The 16,846-nt window shown below is 34.5% G+C and overlaps 1 protein-coding gene across 1 annotated transcript in view; it reads left to right on the forward strand.

Moving 5' to 3' along the window:
* Nucleotides 1-16,846, forward strand: part of HELQ (helicase, POLQ like) — a 74,355-nt gene that overhangs the window by 35,011 nt on the left and 22,498 nt on the right. Inside the window, exons 7-12 of the mRNA XM_044680056.1 lie at nucleotides 4,573-4,671; nucleotides 6,979-7,124; nucleotides 11,090-11,329; nucleotides 12,961-13,102; nucleotides 13,466-13,570; nucleotides 16,542-16,764. Of these exons, the coding sequence (XP_044535991.1) occupies nucleotides 4,573-4,671; nucleotides 6,979-7,124; nucleotides 11,090-11,329; nucleotides 12,961-13,102; nucleotides 13,466-13,570; nucleotides 16,542-16,764 (955 nt within the window). The remainder of the gene's footprint in view (nucleotides 1-4,572; nucleotides 4,672-6,978; nucleotides 7,125-11,089; nucleotides 11,330-12,960; nucleotides 13,103-13,465; nucleotides 13,571-16,541; nucleotides 16,765-16,846) is intronic.

Consider the following 16,846-nt stretch of genomic DNA (forward strand, 5'->3'; position numbering starts at 1 on the left):
TTTCCCCATAGACAAGTAGGGCTTAGCCTTGATACAAATTATCTCCTGATTCATTGTGTATAACTTCCCTAACCTTAAAGGCAACAAAGCCTCCCAGGCTGAGTGGGAGCAGGCTCTTGATAAAAGAGGGATAAAGAGAGAAAGAATAGTTTCTCTCTGGGTCCTGAAGGGAGTTGGAGGCGTCCATCTTGGAAGAAGCGGTGATCTCTATACTTCCTCTGAGAAGCCCATTTATTTCACAGACAGGGAAGAGCCTTGGGATTCTTTCTTTGTGAACCTGAGAAACTGACTAGAAAGCCCTCTAGTTAGTTTCAAACCATTTCTAACTGGCCCTAACCTTTGTCTGTAGAAGTGCCCTTCCTACCTGGAAGAGGGTTCAGCCTGCTTCTCTTCAGTGTACTCTGTCTCAAGCCTGTGTACCCAGTCTGTGTCTCCCTGTTGCAGCTGCCTGCCCAACTACCTCACCATCTCCCCTTGCTGCTCATTATACTTCATCATCTTATATTTCCCTAAACTCAATTGTTCCCTTACATCTCCTACTACCTTAATTTACTACCTCCACCATTGTACCCTCCTTTCCCACTTACTGACTTAGGGACCCACAAACCCCATCTACTTGTTTTATTCCCTTATTACATTAGATAAATGTGTAATTCCACCACCAGCGTCCCCATTTTTCCACATCCCCTCCAACATTTGTCATTTTACTCTTTTATCATTTTAGCCAATAATGTTTGAGATGATACCTCAATTGTTTTGATTTGTATTTCTTTAATCAGTAGTGATTTAGAGCTCTTTTTTGAATTTACTTACATATGGTTTTGATTTCTTCATCCCAAAATTAACTGTTCCTATTGTTTGACCACTTATCAGTTTGGGATGATTCTTATTCTTATAAACATGACAAAATTCTCTTTATTTTTGTATGAGACCTATATTTAAGTAATTGTCTATAAATTTTTTTCCCCATTCTGCTTTCTAATCTTGGCTGCATTAGTTTTACTTGTACAAAACATTTTTTAATTTAATGTAAGCAGAATTATCCACTTTACATTTCACATTGCTCTCCATCTCTATAGTAGCATATACTCTAAAGGGAAAAGAAAGGCAACAAAGAATTGTCCCTTAAATAGACTTTTGCTCTAATACTGTCATACATCTCTTTTATTTTTAATCCAATACCTTTTAATTATAAATTCAGTCTTGAACCCTGAGGTTGTTTAAGGGTCATAGAATATGTAATGAAGGGAAAATCAAGCCATCAAATTCTGGAGCAGTCAGAAATTTCTATTATAGTCATCGCTGAAAGAATCCCAAGAAACTCTTCACTTTTTAAGGTAACCTTTTTATGAATTGGGCACTTCCTATTTGGGGGCACCCTGAAGAGTAGAAATTTTTGAGGTGCTTACAGGTTTCATCCAACTATCAGTGGAGTCTGTCTTATTTAATCTTGATATGGCCAGAAACATTCACAAATATAATTAAAATGTCTGTTGAGGAATCAGCAGCTGGCTTCATTTATCGATGTTTAGAAACTCCACAGCCAATATAGGATTTTAGCAAACTCCTAATTATGGAAACTAAAGATGTAAATGTGGAAAGGAATCCTTTCTATTGATGTGCATGTGCTTATTTTTACTCTGCTTTTCCTTTTATTTATTTTTTGCATATAGCAGAAAACTAATTATATTTAAATTAAATTCATTTTAATTTAGCTGTATTTATCAATATGTGATCAAAAGAATGAGAAATATTTTGACTGACTCAAGCAAAAGCTTGAATAGCTGTAATGCATTTTCTAAAGTAAATTTAGACTTCATGGTTTTGAATTCAATTCTCATATAAAATATCACGTTAAATACCTATAAAGAAATTACACTGAAATTTTATTTTATTTGAAAATAGTACTTTGTACATCATAGAGTATCCCAAAAGTCTTATTGCTGTTTTATATCTTAATGCTATTTTAGGTTATTAAACCATAAAACTGCGATAAGACTTTTGGGACAGCTATTACTATGGTCTTTCCCAACTACTTTCTCTAATACTAGTATATAAATGGCAATAAAAGCTATTTTCAATCCCAAAATAGACTTAGAAAATTTTTGTTCAAAATAAATGAGATTGCATTCCCTACAGATATGTTATTTTTATATAAATATCAAATTTGTTTATTTTCAGAAAAGACTGTTCATAATGACCATATTGTTTACTGAAATCATTTTGGCTGTATTTATGAAAGTATTTGCCCCTAAATAGACATGTTAACTTAAAAAAAAAGTAATCTTCTTAACAATCAGATCTGACCACACCTACTCAAACTCCAGTGACTCATTCCCTCAAATATAAAATGCCGTATTTTTGCATTTAAAGCCCATCACAATTGGCCCAATTCCATCTTTTCAGGCGTCTTACACTTTACTGTACCCTTCAGATCAGCTATAGCAGGCTAGTTGCTATTCCTTATACATGATATTCAGCCTCTGGACTCTGCCTTTCACTAGCTGTTTCCCTACTTTGGAGTACTGTTCCTTCTTGTCTTCACCTTCTGGTTTTCCTGGCCTTCTTCAAGGCTTGGTTCAAATCTCACCTTTTGAAAAAGGCTTTTCCTGATCCCCTCCAGTACTAGTACTTCCCTCTAAGATTACCTGATAGTTATGCCATATATAGCTTATCTGTACATAGTTATTTGTAGTTTCTTGAGGACAGAGGCTATGTTTTTGCCTTTCTTTTTTCTCTCTTCTCTTAGCGTAGTGTTTAATAAATGCTTGCTTACTGAAGTGTTTGTTTTGTTTTTTTCTAAGAATGGAGAGAAATGAGTTTTTTTGTGTAAGTAATGGGGAAAGAAGTAGGAGATTAGGAGAGGTTGAAGATAAAGGAGAAAAGAGTAGAAATGGGGATCCAGCTCCGAGTGTGTAGTTAGTCTTGGTAAAGAGAGTCCCTATCTCTTTATCAGAACATAGAACATATATATCCACTTCCAAGAGGTGAGAAACTCTGAGTGCAAATTGAGGTACAGACAGTTCTCACTTTCCATAAATTCGCCTTGCACAAATTCAAATTTACATAAAGAATTCTGAAAGAAATCCATATTCCATAAAAAAAACACTAAATTAACTTTACTGTATAATACTCTGCTCTTTTTCTCTGCTCCTACCCCTCAGATTGGCATTTTTCAGGCTCCTAATCCCACCACCACCAAAAAAATAAAAATAAACATACAAGTGAAAACAGAAGAACAGGCATTGGGAGACACTACCACTGTTGTCAATGGCAAAAGACCTCCAGTGATGAAAGAGGAAACCCTTACCCTGCTTTGCCTACCTCTCTGTGTCTGTCTTCCATCCCTCCATGTTCAAAGTACAGTGTCTTTCCTTGGCCCTGCATCTTACCTGTCCTCTCTTGTCTATATCTATGTCTAGACTCCCATATTCTTCCTCTTGGTTCTGTCCAGACCCCCATGTGACTGACCCTTGCCCCTGTACATTCCTTCTCCTGCTCTTCTCTGTCTTGGCCTCCACAGGTGCTCCAGCCCCTTTCCTGCCACCACCTCTCCCATCTCTGGGCATAGTCACATTATGTTAACATTATTTTAAATAAAGGTCTGTCGAATGGTCCACTTACATAGAGAACTATCCATATAAAATTTTTTCACTTTTTTTGGTAATATGCTAACATGAAAATGTGTTTTGTGTGATTTCACATATGTAATATATTTCTTGTTGTTTTTTTTTATTGAGTTGGGGAGGTGTTAGAGGGAGAAGGAGAATCTGGAACTCAAAATTTTAACAAAATGAATGCCACCCCCCCCCCAAAAAAAATAAATAAATAATGGATTGGTTTTTTAAAAAAGAACCTGGAGCCTAGGAGAAAATGATGAGTCCCAAGGAGAGGTTAGATTTGGTGAATACACCATGGATAGTGTGACAGCATTAATTAGTGAGGAATAAAGTGATGGCCATGTACCTTTGAGGCACATTTGAGATTAGATAACGAATTTATAATGAACTTTCTCATCATGACTGCATGACTTTCTCCACAGTGTTTAAGTGTACATGAGGAATAATGGGAAAAGTGCAGGTAGTGGGAATAACCTAGGAAGTGTTGACAGGACATGACTACTGATTCGAAAAGAGGAAAAGAAATTCAAGTATAGCCAATAATATATTATGAGGTGATCATATGGAAGCTTGCAGTAATGATTAAGAATGAGTTTGTGAGGGATGAGGCAGGAAAAGAAAATGAAGAATTATGAATCATGCTAGGAAAAAGGAATTTCAAAGTTCTGGATCATGAAAGTCAAATAATTGTGAGTGACAAATTAGGGTTATGATAAACCATGTATGTGGCAAAAGAAAACTTAAAGGAAATGTTTCAAAACATTGAAGATATATCTTTATCTGTTAATTTCATAAAAATTTTTCCCTTGTTCTTAGAAAACATCATCTTTTTGTTAGTGTATATTTTTACAATATGATTGTTAAAATCAATATTTTGATGAACAACAAATATATGTTTTGTTTATACACATGTGTATTATATTAAGTGCATCTATACTTTTTTAAATTCCAGGTAGAATTAAAGGAATATCTGAAAATAAATGATACTATCTTTGAAGTTGACATCAAATCAGAGAAAGGCTATACTTTTTCTCGTCTACTAAATTGCAAGGTAATGTTAGTCACCAGAGATTTTAACAGTGGATATTTTTATTGAAATAAATTGGTAAGTTGTGTGTTCTTTAAATCAGATATTGACATCAAGAAACAAACACGTGATGTGAATATGAAAATATATTGAACACTAACACATTTTGTTGCTAGTCTTAAAACAAAATGAATATTCGCTAAATTGAATTTCACAATTTTCAAAAGATATTGTTTTGAAATTAAGATTATGATAATTTTCAATAAATAAAAATGAAGTTTTTAATGACTAATTTTGTTGAGATTTTCTTTTTCTACATGAATAATAATCTGTATCCCACATGTCTGACACTCCAGAAGTAGTAACAATTCACTGGCAGATTTTTATTTTTGCATTATGTTTTGTATTATGAAAATCTGTGTGTACATACAGATTTTAGTGTCTATTATTACTAAAGATTACTAAATCTCATAAAGTTCTATGACATTTGTTAGGGCAAGTTGTCCTTTCTCCTGACATTGTTCAGGATAATGCTTTGCTTTGATCAAAAAAATCTTTTTAACTTTAGATATTTTTCCCAATTATTGTACAAATAATTTTTAACATTCATCTTTTTTCAAATTTTCAGTTCCAGATTCTCTCCTTACTCCCTGCCCTTCCTGCTCCCTGATATAGCAAACAATTTTATATAGGTATATGTATAGCCATTCAAAACATATTTCCATATTGTCATGTTATAAAAGAAAACGCAGACCAAAAACAAACAAGAAAAATTAAGTTTTAAAAATTATTTTCTGACCTGCATTCAGACTTCATCATTTCTTCTCTGGAGGTGGAGAGCATTTTTCATCATAAATCCTTCAGAATGATCTTGGATCATTGTATTGCTGAGGCATTCACCACTGATATTTCTTAGAATATTACTGCTTCATGTACAATGTAATATTTTCCCTGTTCTGCTTCATTTCTGGTTCATTTAACTTTGCATGAATTCATGTAAATCTTTCCAGGTTTCTCTAAGAGCATTCCTTCTCATCATTTCTTATAGCACAGTATTATTCTATCACAATAACATATCACATCTTGTTTAGCTATTCCCCAGTTGGTGGACATCTCCTCAATTTCTGATTCTTTGCCACCACAAAAAGAGGTATTATAAATATTTTTACATATGGATCCTTTCCCTTTTTGTTTTTTATATCTTTGGGATACAGACCTAATAATGCTATTGCTGGGTTAAAGAGTATGAGACTCTTTTAGAGCTCTTTGGACATAGTTCCACATGGTTGAATGCCTGAACTAGTTCACAACTCTACCAATAATGTATTTGGGTCCCAATTTTCCCACATCCCCTCCAACATTCTTCATTTTTCTTTTCTATCCTGTCAGTCTATCTGATAGTTGTGTGGTATTACCTGAGAGTTGTTTTTAAAATGCATTTCTCTAGTCAATAGTGATTTAAAATATTTTTTCATATGACTATTTAGCTTTATTTTCTTAATCTGAAAATGCCTGTTCATATCCTTTGACCACATATCAACAGGAGATATTGAGAATTATTTTTTAAATGTATTCTTAATTTAAACACAAATAAAATGGACTCTCTCTGTCTCTCTCTCTCTGTCTCTATCTCTCTCTCTCTCTCTCTCTCTCTCTCTCTATATATATATATATATATATATATATATATATGTGTGTGTATATATATATACACACACACACATATATATATTACAGAACATAAAGCTGCAGATAATCTTAATATATATTTTGCCTTTATTCTTAAGTATATAAATAAGTTCAGGGTAGTTTTCAAAACTATCCTACTTGTCATTACTTCTTTCTGGCCTTCCTCTGTTCTCTGCAGTTTTTTGTTGGTTTTGTTTGTTTGCTTTGTTTTTTTTTAAGAAAAAGATGCCTTTAGAGTCTCTCTTCTCTCCCTTCCCATCCTTTTCTCTCTTTCCTTTTCCCCTTCCCTCTCTCCATCTCTTCTTTGTAACAAATATGCATAGCCTAGAAAATTAGATTCTTTTGTTGGTTGTGTCTAAAAATACATCTTACTCTGCACTTTGAATTTTTGTGGACATCATTAATTTTTAACTATTTTTAATTTTTTAACTATTTTTTAAAATTCCTCTTGTGAAATAGCTAATTGAGAAATAGTTTATAAAAGAATTTTATTATGTCAGGTAGCTTATAATTTAAGAGAAATTAAGGAATTCATGTGCTGTAATATTTCTTATTTTGCTAGCCTTCATTTAACACAGATGGAAAAGCTGGATGGGTATGGCAATATTAGTAATTATGACTATTTTTTTTATTGTTTTGCAGTATTCTGATAATCTCAAAAAGATGGATCCTGATCATTTAGTTGCTTTGGTGACTGAAGTTATTCCTAGCTATTCCTGCTTGGTTTTTTGCCCTACTAAGAAAAACTGTGAAAATGTAGCAGATATGATATGCAAGTTTTTGAACAAGTATGTTAATATTTTAAAATATATTTTCCTTGTTATTTCTATCATGTTATCATTATTTTTACTTTGTGAGAATATTTATTAATTAATGAATGAATGAAGGAGTATTTTGCAAGCATTTTCTATGTTTCAAACACTGAGAATATAAAAAGGAAAGGAAAAAAAGTCCTACCCTCAAAGAGCTTGCATTTTAATGGAAATTGACACATTGACAGCTGAGATTTCAGCTGGGGAGGGAATTTTGTTTTGGAAAATTATTATGATGATTGTGAATAGAGCCTCAGAGTGGTGGATTAACATACCCTTTCTAGTAGCAATAGCAGTATTAAATTATAATTTAATTATAGTTTCAAAACTGGAAGGGGGAGAGAAGATAGGAATAAGACAGGATGCAGCAGGGCTGCTGATTAGAAGATGGCCAGGTCTTAGGTGAAGCATGGTGGTGACTACCTAAAGATTTGGGACATGTGAGATCTTCTGATCTGAGAGTGCTGTGGCTAAAGAGAAGGTAGCTGAGATGTAAGAGTTAAATCTTACCTGTACATCCTGTATTTCTGCTTAAGCATAATCATTTATAATTAGAAAAACTTTAATAATTTGTATTTTTATTGTGCTCCATAAAAGTCCTACTGCAGTGTCTTAATTTTGGTATGTGGAAGTGACACCTGGTTCTTAAAGGTTATGTCAACTGAACATGATAAGCCGGAAAATCTTAGAGTGTATATAAATTTTATTTAAGAGGGCCTTATCACCAGAAGGATTTGGAGGGTATGTAGTAATCTAGGAGAGAGGTGATAAGGGCCTAACCTAAGGTAATTGGTTATATGAGAGTGGCTTAGAAGGTAGAAATGTCAAGCTTTTATTTTATTTTATTTTTTATCAGTCATCAAGCACTCTTTTTTTCTCTCTTTGACCTCCCCCCATCTACTGGAAAGAAATAGAAAAAAGAAATATGGAATTTCTGTATCACATAGGCATAATCAAACAAAATAAGTCCTCACATTGGTTATGTCTGAAAATGTTTCTTATTCTTTATATTATCCCATCATCTCTCCATTGTAAGGAGAGAAATGATTCTCTGGAATCATGACTACCTCTTAGTTGATTTAAATTCTCAAGTCTTTTGTAATTACTCTTTTTGAATAATATTTATCCTAAACTATAAAAACTATGAAGAAATTTTTTTTAGAAGAGGGCCTCATCATCAAGCAGTGAATAATTTTTTTGCACGTTAAAACTTATAAGATAGTTTATTAAGGTGTAGAGGAATTCCAGGTTGTATCATTGAAGAATGTGCCAACATCATTGCAGTCTTGAATACCTGAAGTGCTAGAGTATTTCTGCTCTCACATGAGAATCACTGAGGTAGAGAAAGAACATGGACTTGGAATTACGAAAGAGGGAAAAAGGAATTTAAATTGATCATAGCTCCCACATAAATGAAAATACCTAAGTATACATATATGATTAGTGATTTTCATGGACAAGCCAAGGCTTGTGTCAAGCAGATTGTAATGCAATATAGGCTGTTGCAATAGTTCAAGCAGAAAGTGATGAGGGCCTGAACCAGGGGGTGGCAGTGTCAGAGGAAAGAAGGAAACATACAAGAAATGTCACTAAGCCAGAATATGCAGGGCATTACAACAGATTGGATATGGGGAGTGAGAGAGACAGGGTCAGGGGAGCAGTCAAGATAATACCTGCCTCGGGAACAGTTATAAAAATAAAAGATATAGATGGAGAGACGGAGAGAGAGTGAACTACACTGGATGCTACCACTGGTAATTGTGTGACAGCAGTGGAGTCCAGATAGGTGGCTAGGGCAAGATCAACTGAGGCTTGCCACCTACCTAGATGATGTGACGCCTTTCTCCTTTATAACAGTGCCCAGGCAGGATCCTTCAGGTCAATGGATGGTATCCCTTCAGGTCCCACCTGGGGTTGATTGATAATAGATTTTGGGCTCTATCAGCCTTGGTAATGGTTTATCTGACTGTATATCTCCCTTCCCAGAGAAGCTATGAAATAACCACTCCAGGAAGGTACTTGAAAGGCTTTATCTATAATTAGCAAAGAGGGGTATTGGGAATGGATAGAGGAATTTGGAAACCCTAACTACTTTATGATAATAAACCCTCAGAGCTGTAGGCAGGTAATTGATTCTGGTAGTTTTCTCCTCTGGCTCAGCCTGGCCAAAGCCAAACCAGAGTAAGCAAGCTGTTGCTTGATGTCTTTCAGGTTCTTCTTTCTGCTAGATGTTCTGCCTAAACATCCTTCAGGATATCCACCCCTTTCTTCTTCTCCTGCTCACTTCCCGGATCCCTCCCGGGCCCTGGGAAACCTAGATAACTACAGATTATTTGATTTCCTAAATATCTAGGGGCAGTAGAATCAGAAGAGTGATGGTCTGGGTGCAGGTTGACAGTGTTAGACAGGTACAAGACAGGAGGATCTTGCAAGGTTGAGCCAAGCAAGTCACCAATCCCAAAAGACCAGGATCCACCGATCTCAAGTCCAAGGGAAGGAAAGGAACCAAAAGCCAGGGCTGCCAGGATATTTATTCTGCCCTGGGCCAACCACTCTCTCCCCTGTCCTCTGGGAATATTCCCAAGATCCAGCAGACCTCACCCGTCAATCAGGGATGAGACTCTCTGCTCCCAGAGTTTCAGTATAACAGAACCTGAGAGCAGAGTAGTACTCTTGACAAGTAAAGCTAGAAAGAGAGGAGGATTTGGGAGGAAATATAATGAGTTTCAGATGGGCATGCAATCCTAGGTGGCTTCTAGTCAAATCAAGTCAACAAGCATTTATCAAGCACCTACTATGAAGTATGTGCTAAGCACTGGAAAGTCAAAGAAAGTTACACAGTTTTTGCCCTAAAAAGAGATCACAGTCTAATGGGAAGTCATTACACAAACAGTTATCAATAAGCAGTTAAATTGAATAAAATTTTGATTATATATTAATATTACCATACACATTAATATACAATTGACATATTATTATATATTATAAGTTGACAGAATATATTGAAGATAATCTCAGAGGGAAGCATTAAGGTTAAGAAGGAACTGGAAAAGCTTCTTGCAGATTACAGGACTCACCTAAAGTCACCAATAATTGAAGGAAGCCAGGAAATCCAGAGGGAGATGAGGAAGGAGAGAGGACTAGATATGGGGAACAGATAGTGAAAATGCCTGGAGTCTGAAGTTAAGATTGTTTATTTTGAGGAGCAGCAAAGAGGCCAGTGTCACTGAATCACAGGGTATATATATAGTGGTGTTGGGCGATTAAGGGAGTATAAGAATATGTAAAAAGACTGGAGAGGCACTAGGTTATGATGAAATTTAAAAGCCAAACAGGATTTTATATTTGATCCTGGATGCAATAGGGAGGCACTAGAATTTATTGAAAATAGCCATGGTCAGACAGGGTTTGGAGGTTAGAACTGAATAAATAGGTCTGAGAATCATCAACTTAGGGATAATAATTGAATCCTTGGGAGATGATGAGATCAAGTAAAACAATATGAAGGGGGAAGAGGACTGAGCTTTGAGAGGCTCTCAAACTCCTGGATGAAAGACACAAAGCAAAGGAGACTGAGATTGAGCAATCCAGTGGGTAGGAAAGAACCAATAGAAAGAAATGTCAAGAAAACCTAACCAAAAGAGAGGATCTATTCAGCCCTTCTCCTAGACCAGTGATTCCCAAAGTGGGTGCTACCACCCCCTGGTGGGTGCTGCAGCAATCCAGGGGAGCGGTGATGGCCACAGATGCATTTATCTTTCCTATTAATTGCTATTAAAATTTTTAAAAAATTAATTTCTAGGGGGCTAAGTAATATTTTTTCTGGAAATAGGGCAGTAGGCCAAAAAAGTTTGGGAACCACTGTCCTAGACTGATGAAAGTGAAGAGTTGATGGCCTGTTGAAATCAAAGTTTTACATTTCTAACAGATTTTTTTTTTAGGGACTACCTAAAACACAGGGAAAAAGAAAGATGTGATTTCCTTAAAAACTTGAAGAATGTCAGTAATGGCAGCCTGTGTCCTGTTCTCAAGCGCACCATTCCATTCGGAATTGCTTATCACCATAGTGGCCTTACTAACGATGAAAGGAAGATCTTAGAAGAAGCTTATGCCACAGGAGTCCTTTGCCTTCTAACTTGCACTTCAACTTTAGCAGCTGGAGTGAATCTACCAGCACGAAGGTTAATAAAAGTACTTATTGACTAGTCTTTTCAAAGCAATCTTTTTAATATTAAGTGTTTTTAATACTAAAATATAACAAATATCAAAACCTTAAAGCTGAATAGATCCTCAAGTCTTTTTGATTTGATCATTTATTGAAATAAACTGGAGATAGCCTATTTGTTGAATTAATATAATTAAAATGAAAGCTTATATTTTTAAAACATTTTTAAATCTACTTAATACTAGTTGGTATATTATTTACATTTCCCATTTTCCCTTTTCCTATTACTTCCCCCAACTGCTCCCAGAGAGCCATCTTTTATAATTCAGAAATAAAAAAGAAGAAAGCTCAGATAAACTAACATATGGGGAAAAATCATGTAATGTTCCATACCCATATACTCTTGAGTTCTGTAAAGAAAGACTGATAGGTATTTTCTAATTCCCCTTCTTTGAAAGAAAGCTTGGTCATTATAATTTTTTTTTTCTTTGAAACCCTTAACCTTCCGTCTTGGAATCAATACTGTGCATTGACTCCAAGGCAGAAGAGTGGTAAGGGCTAGGCAATGGGGATCAAGTGACTTGCCTAGGGTCACACACCTGGGAAGTGACTTGTCTAGGTCACACACCAAGGACTTCCCATCTCTAGGCCTGACTCTCAATCCACTGAGCTACTCAGCTGCCCCCGGTCATTATAATGTCAAAGCATTTAGTTTCTGTTCTTTTGCTCAGAGGTGTCAAACTCAGCTTGCAAAACTCTAATTAAAATGTGATTGGAAAATGTTTAAGAAAATAAAGAAAAATGCAGCATATGTGCCATAATTTATTTAGCCATTCTCCAATCAATGGCTATATCCTTTGTTTCCTATTCTATGCCATGACAAAAAAATTATGTTATAAATATTTTTGTTGTATATGAGGTCTTTCTTCTTTGTCATCGATCTTTAGGTCAAAAGGTATGGAAGTTTTAGTCACATTCCTTGTACAGTTCCAAATTATTTTCTAGAATGGGTGGATCAGTTTATAGCTCCAACAACAACGTAAACTTTTCTTTCACAGTCCTACCAATACTGACCATTCCAAAGTTTGTCAATTTATTGGATTATGTATAAAGTAAAACATCAGAGTTGTTAGATTTGCATTTCCTTTATGTATCAGTGAAATAATATATGCAGTACTCCTTCCAAACCATAAAGTACTGTATAAATGTTGACATTATTATTGTATTATTAAGGATAGGTATTTGAACCTGCTTTTTCATTGGCACAAAGAACTTCCCAATGCAGATTGGTATCATCCTGTCAACTTATAGTCTTAGAAAGTTGCCTAGGGCACTAAGATTAAATGATACATTCGGGGACCTACAGCCACTATGTATCAGAGACAGGACTTGAACCCAAGTCTTTCAAAGCTTTGAGTTCAAATCCCACCTCTGACACTTAACATCTGTGTGACCCTCTCTTCTGGAAGAGATGCGGCCTCACATCAATAGAAGTAGTTTACTTATCATTTCCTATGCCAATGAAATCATAGTTCTAGTAGCTAACACTTCTTATTAATGATTTGGAGAATTTATTACAATTATTAATAGTTTTCTATTAATAACAAATGAAGATTGTATGTTTAATACATTTATCTGATTCCATAGAGTTATTTTGAGAGCACCCTATATTGCAACACAGTTTTTAAAGAGAAATCAGTATCAACAGATGATTGGCAGAGCTGGTCGAGCTGGAATAGATACTGTTGGTGAGAGTATCCTTATATTACAAGAAAAAGACAAGCATTTGGTAATGTAAACCATTAATGATTATCCTTATATATAGAGAGAAAATTCTTAGGTGTTAAGATTCTAACCCAACATGTTTTAGACTTTTTATGTTTTAGACTCAAATTAGTATTTGCTAATGTTTTCTTTATATTGAGCATAATGTTTTTATTTTTATTATTTTCACACAAGATGTAAGATTCTACTTTTGAGAGTCATAAATATCTAGTTACACATGATTCCAAAAAGTATTTTTCAAAGCTTAATGGACTTTTTGCTTTCTTTTTTTTAAAAAGAAAAGAGCAATAAAATTTCCTACATAGAATAGCATTTTTCTAAGATAAAATTAAATTAGCATTAAATGTAATACAGTTTTATTTTATAGGTACAAGATTTAGTAAACAGCCCACTGGAGAACTGTTATAGTCATCTTGGACAAGAAGTCACAAAAGGAATCCAAAGTTTACTCCTATCACTGATTGGGCTAAAGGTATATATGAAACTTTTTACCAATTAAAGATTTTTACATGGTAGTACTTTCCTGATGAAATATTGATTTGAATATTCTATAATTAGTAGGACTTAGCTTGTCCCTAAAGAGACCAAGCATTATGCCTCCTTCCTTTCTTGTGAGTTAGGGGACTATGGACATGAAATATTGTATAGACTGACAGACTTCATTGATGTATTGACTAGTTTTACTCAACTTTTTTTTCATATTTATTTTTTATTCTTTGTTATAGTGGACTTCTTGCTGGTTAGGAGAGAAGGAAAGACTATTTGGAAATAAAGGTGATATAAAAACAAAAAATATCTACACATCTTTTTAAAGAATGTTGTGGAAATATTTATTAGCAAAAGGAAGTATTGATCACAGAGAGGGAGTATGGCTTCATCAAGAAGTCATGCCATATCATTTTTTCTTAACACAAAGAGAATTGATACTTTGGTACAAATGGAAAGCCACATCTAAGAACTGAATGTACTCAAAATTGGAATATGCTGGAGAGAAAATAGTTGCTTTTTTAATAAGAAAATAAGATATAGTAAACAAAATTAAAAGTCTGGGGGAGGCTCAGGAAAAGTAAGAAATATTCTATTGCAAACCACTAACTTTTCTATTATGCAAGGAGAATCTGTTAAATATCACACTATCTGAAAATCATGATAAAAAGGGGTTTGCATTGTCTATTTTAGTAAATTATAAATGAAAACTACTCAAAGTTTTTAGAACCTGATAATAGAATGAAAGTAGTAAGAATCCAGTATTCATCTCCTGAAAGAAATACCAAGTGAAAATTCCTAAGAGCATCATAGTCAAAATCTAGAACTTTTAAGTCAAAGAGGAATTATTAGAAAACAGCCAGAACTAAAGAGGTCAAAAAACAAAGACCCATAGTAAGTATTACACAAGACTTGGCAGTTTCCACAGTAAAGGAGAAGCGAACTTGTGGTACATTACAAAAGACAAAAGTTAAAGACTTACAACCAAGGTTAACCTAGCCAGAAAAACTAATATAATCCTTCAAGGGCACTATAGGCTTTCACCAAACTGTCAAGAGGGTTTTATGACACACACACACAAGATCTTAAATCTATCAGTGTCTAGTAATAATAGGGGGTTTCATGAAAATAGAGCCAAAAGAGACTCACATTGTCAGTGGAAAAGTAGAGTAGAATGACTAGAAAAAGATTTCTTAGAAGGGTAAGAAGTTATTGGTAATTATTTTTCATAGGGAGAAGGGAAAAGAGAGCTTTGAAAATACATGGGGAAACTGATTATAATAAAATGAAGAAAACAGGAAATTAGAAATACTTAAAGAGAGAAGATCTATGAAGTTTTGTCAGTTTATTTTAATATCTTTTGTTTTTATGTCTGATGCTTTCTGAATATATTCCTTTCCAATAAGTCATTCTTTATAAGAAAGATTAAAACAGAAGGGGAAAAATAATTCAGCAGAACTAACCAACATGTTACATGATTCTTATGCTCAGTATTCTATTTCAGAGTGATTTTCCAGAAACACAGCAAAAATCCATCCCCTGTTCAAATCAAATACTTTTCAGATCAAATACAGACCCTTCTTTTTGGCATTTAAAGTCAGTTATTTGGCTCCAGTCTGCTTTTCCAGCCCATATTATTCCACACACACACACACACTGGTCCACCGAATCTGAAATTTTTGTTGTTCTTCTTCATAACACTGTTTCCTATCTCTTTGCATAGATTGTTCTTTCCTAGAATGCATTCCCTTCTTGTTTCTGCCTTTTAGAATCCATAGCATCCTTCAAAGTTCAGTTCAAGTGCTGCCTTATGCATAACATGTTCATTAATCCTTTCCCCTATTCAAAATAGCTTCCCTTGCAAAAAAAAAAAACAAAACAAAACAAAAAAAAAAACACAAACAAACATTTATTTGGTACATATTTTATATCTACATCTTTAATAATAATATCAATAACTGACATTTTTATAGTGCTTCCTGTGTACCAAGCACTGTGCTATCTGTGCTTTACAATTTTTATCTCATTTAATTCTCACAACAACCCATACTATTGTATGGGTGTTTTTGTCACTTTTTTAGCACAATTCCAAAATATTGCTTCAACAGGTAGACCAGTTCACTTCGCTGCTTGTCCTCCCACAGCCCCTCCAACATTATTTCCATCTTTTGTCAGTTTGCTAGTTATGAGGTGAAACCTGAGGCACTTTGATTAACATTTCTCTTAATAGTAATTTAATAGCCTTTCATATTTAATAATGTGCAGGGTTTGTTTGGGGTTTTTTGAGAATTGTTCATATCAATTGAAAAGGATTTGGGGTATTGTTTTATTTTGTTATTTTGGGGAGCACAGAAAAGGTTTTGGGGAGTTTCCTGCTGTGGAAATTCTCTCCATTAATGCAGATTGGCAACTAAATTAATTTATAATCTTAGAAGGTTGACAAAAACAAATTAAATGACTTGCCCACGTCCCTACAGTCAGTATGAAATGGGGTCTTCCCCACTCCAAGAGCAGATCTGTGCTGACAAACCTATGGCACACATGCCTGAGGGGGCTGTTCCCCTCCCCTTCTCCACCTGTGCCTGAGGACATTTCTTATATGCCCCGCCCTCTACCCAGAAGCCCAATGGGAGTGCTTCTTCCCTCCCTGTCTGGGGTAAAGGGTCAGCTCTAACGACAGCATGAGGGTTGTGATTTGGGCACTCAATCTCTAAAAGTTTCACCATCACTGGACTAGGCCATGCTATTTCCCTTTGGTGATCCTATTATAAAGTTAATCTTCTAGCAGGCCATTTTAATTTTGGTTTGTTTAATATTTTTAAACATATCCTCACCTGCGACATATGCAAGTTTCTTGTTTAACTAGTTCATAGCTATCTGTAATGATAATGAATAATATATATTCTACCTTTGTATATTAATAGAAGCAAAATGATTAATTTCCAAATATTTTTCAGATAGCAAGAAATCTTGAAGATATATATCATTTTATGTGTGGTACATTTTTTGGCATTCAGCAAAAGAGTTTATCCAAAGAAAAAGACCTTTGGGAAATATCTGGAAAAGCACTGGAAAACCTAATAGAAAAAGGACTTCTACAAAGAAAAAATATTTGTAAGAATGAAGAAGAGTCCCAGTGTGATATACATATCACAAAATTAGGGCAAGCATCTTTAAAAGGTAAGAAACTTGAATGAATTACATTACTAATATCCATTTACAAATTTAATTTGTTCATTTTCTAGGTGTTTCCATAGAATTA

Source organism: Gracilinanus agilis, chromosome 6 (genome assembly GCF_016433145.1).
Source record: "Gracilinanus agilis isolate LMUSP501 chromosome 6, AgileGrace, whole genome shotgun sequence".
NCBI classification, from domain to species: Eukaryota; Metazoa; Chordata; class Mammalia; order Didelphimorphia; family Didelphidae; genus Gracilinanus; species Gracilinanus agilis.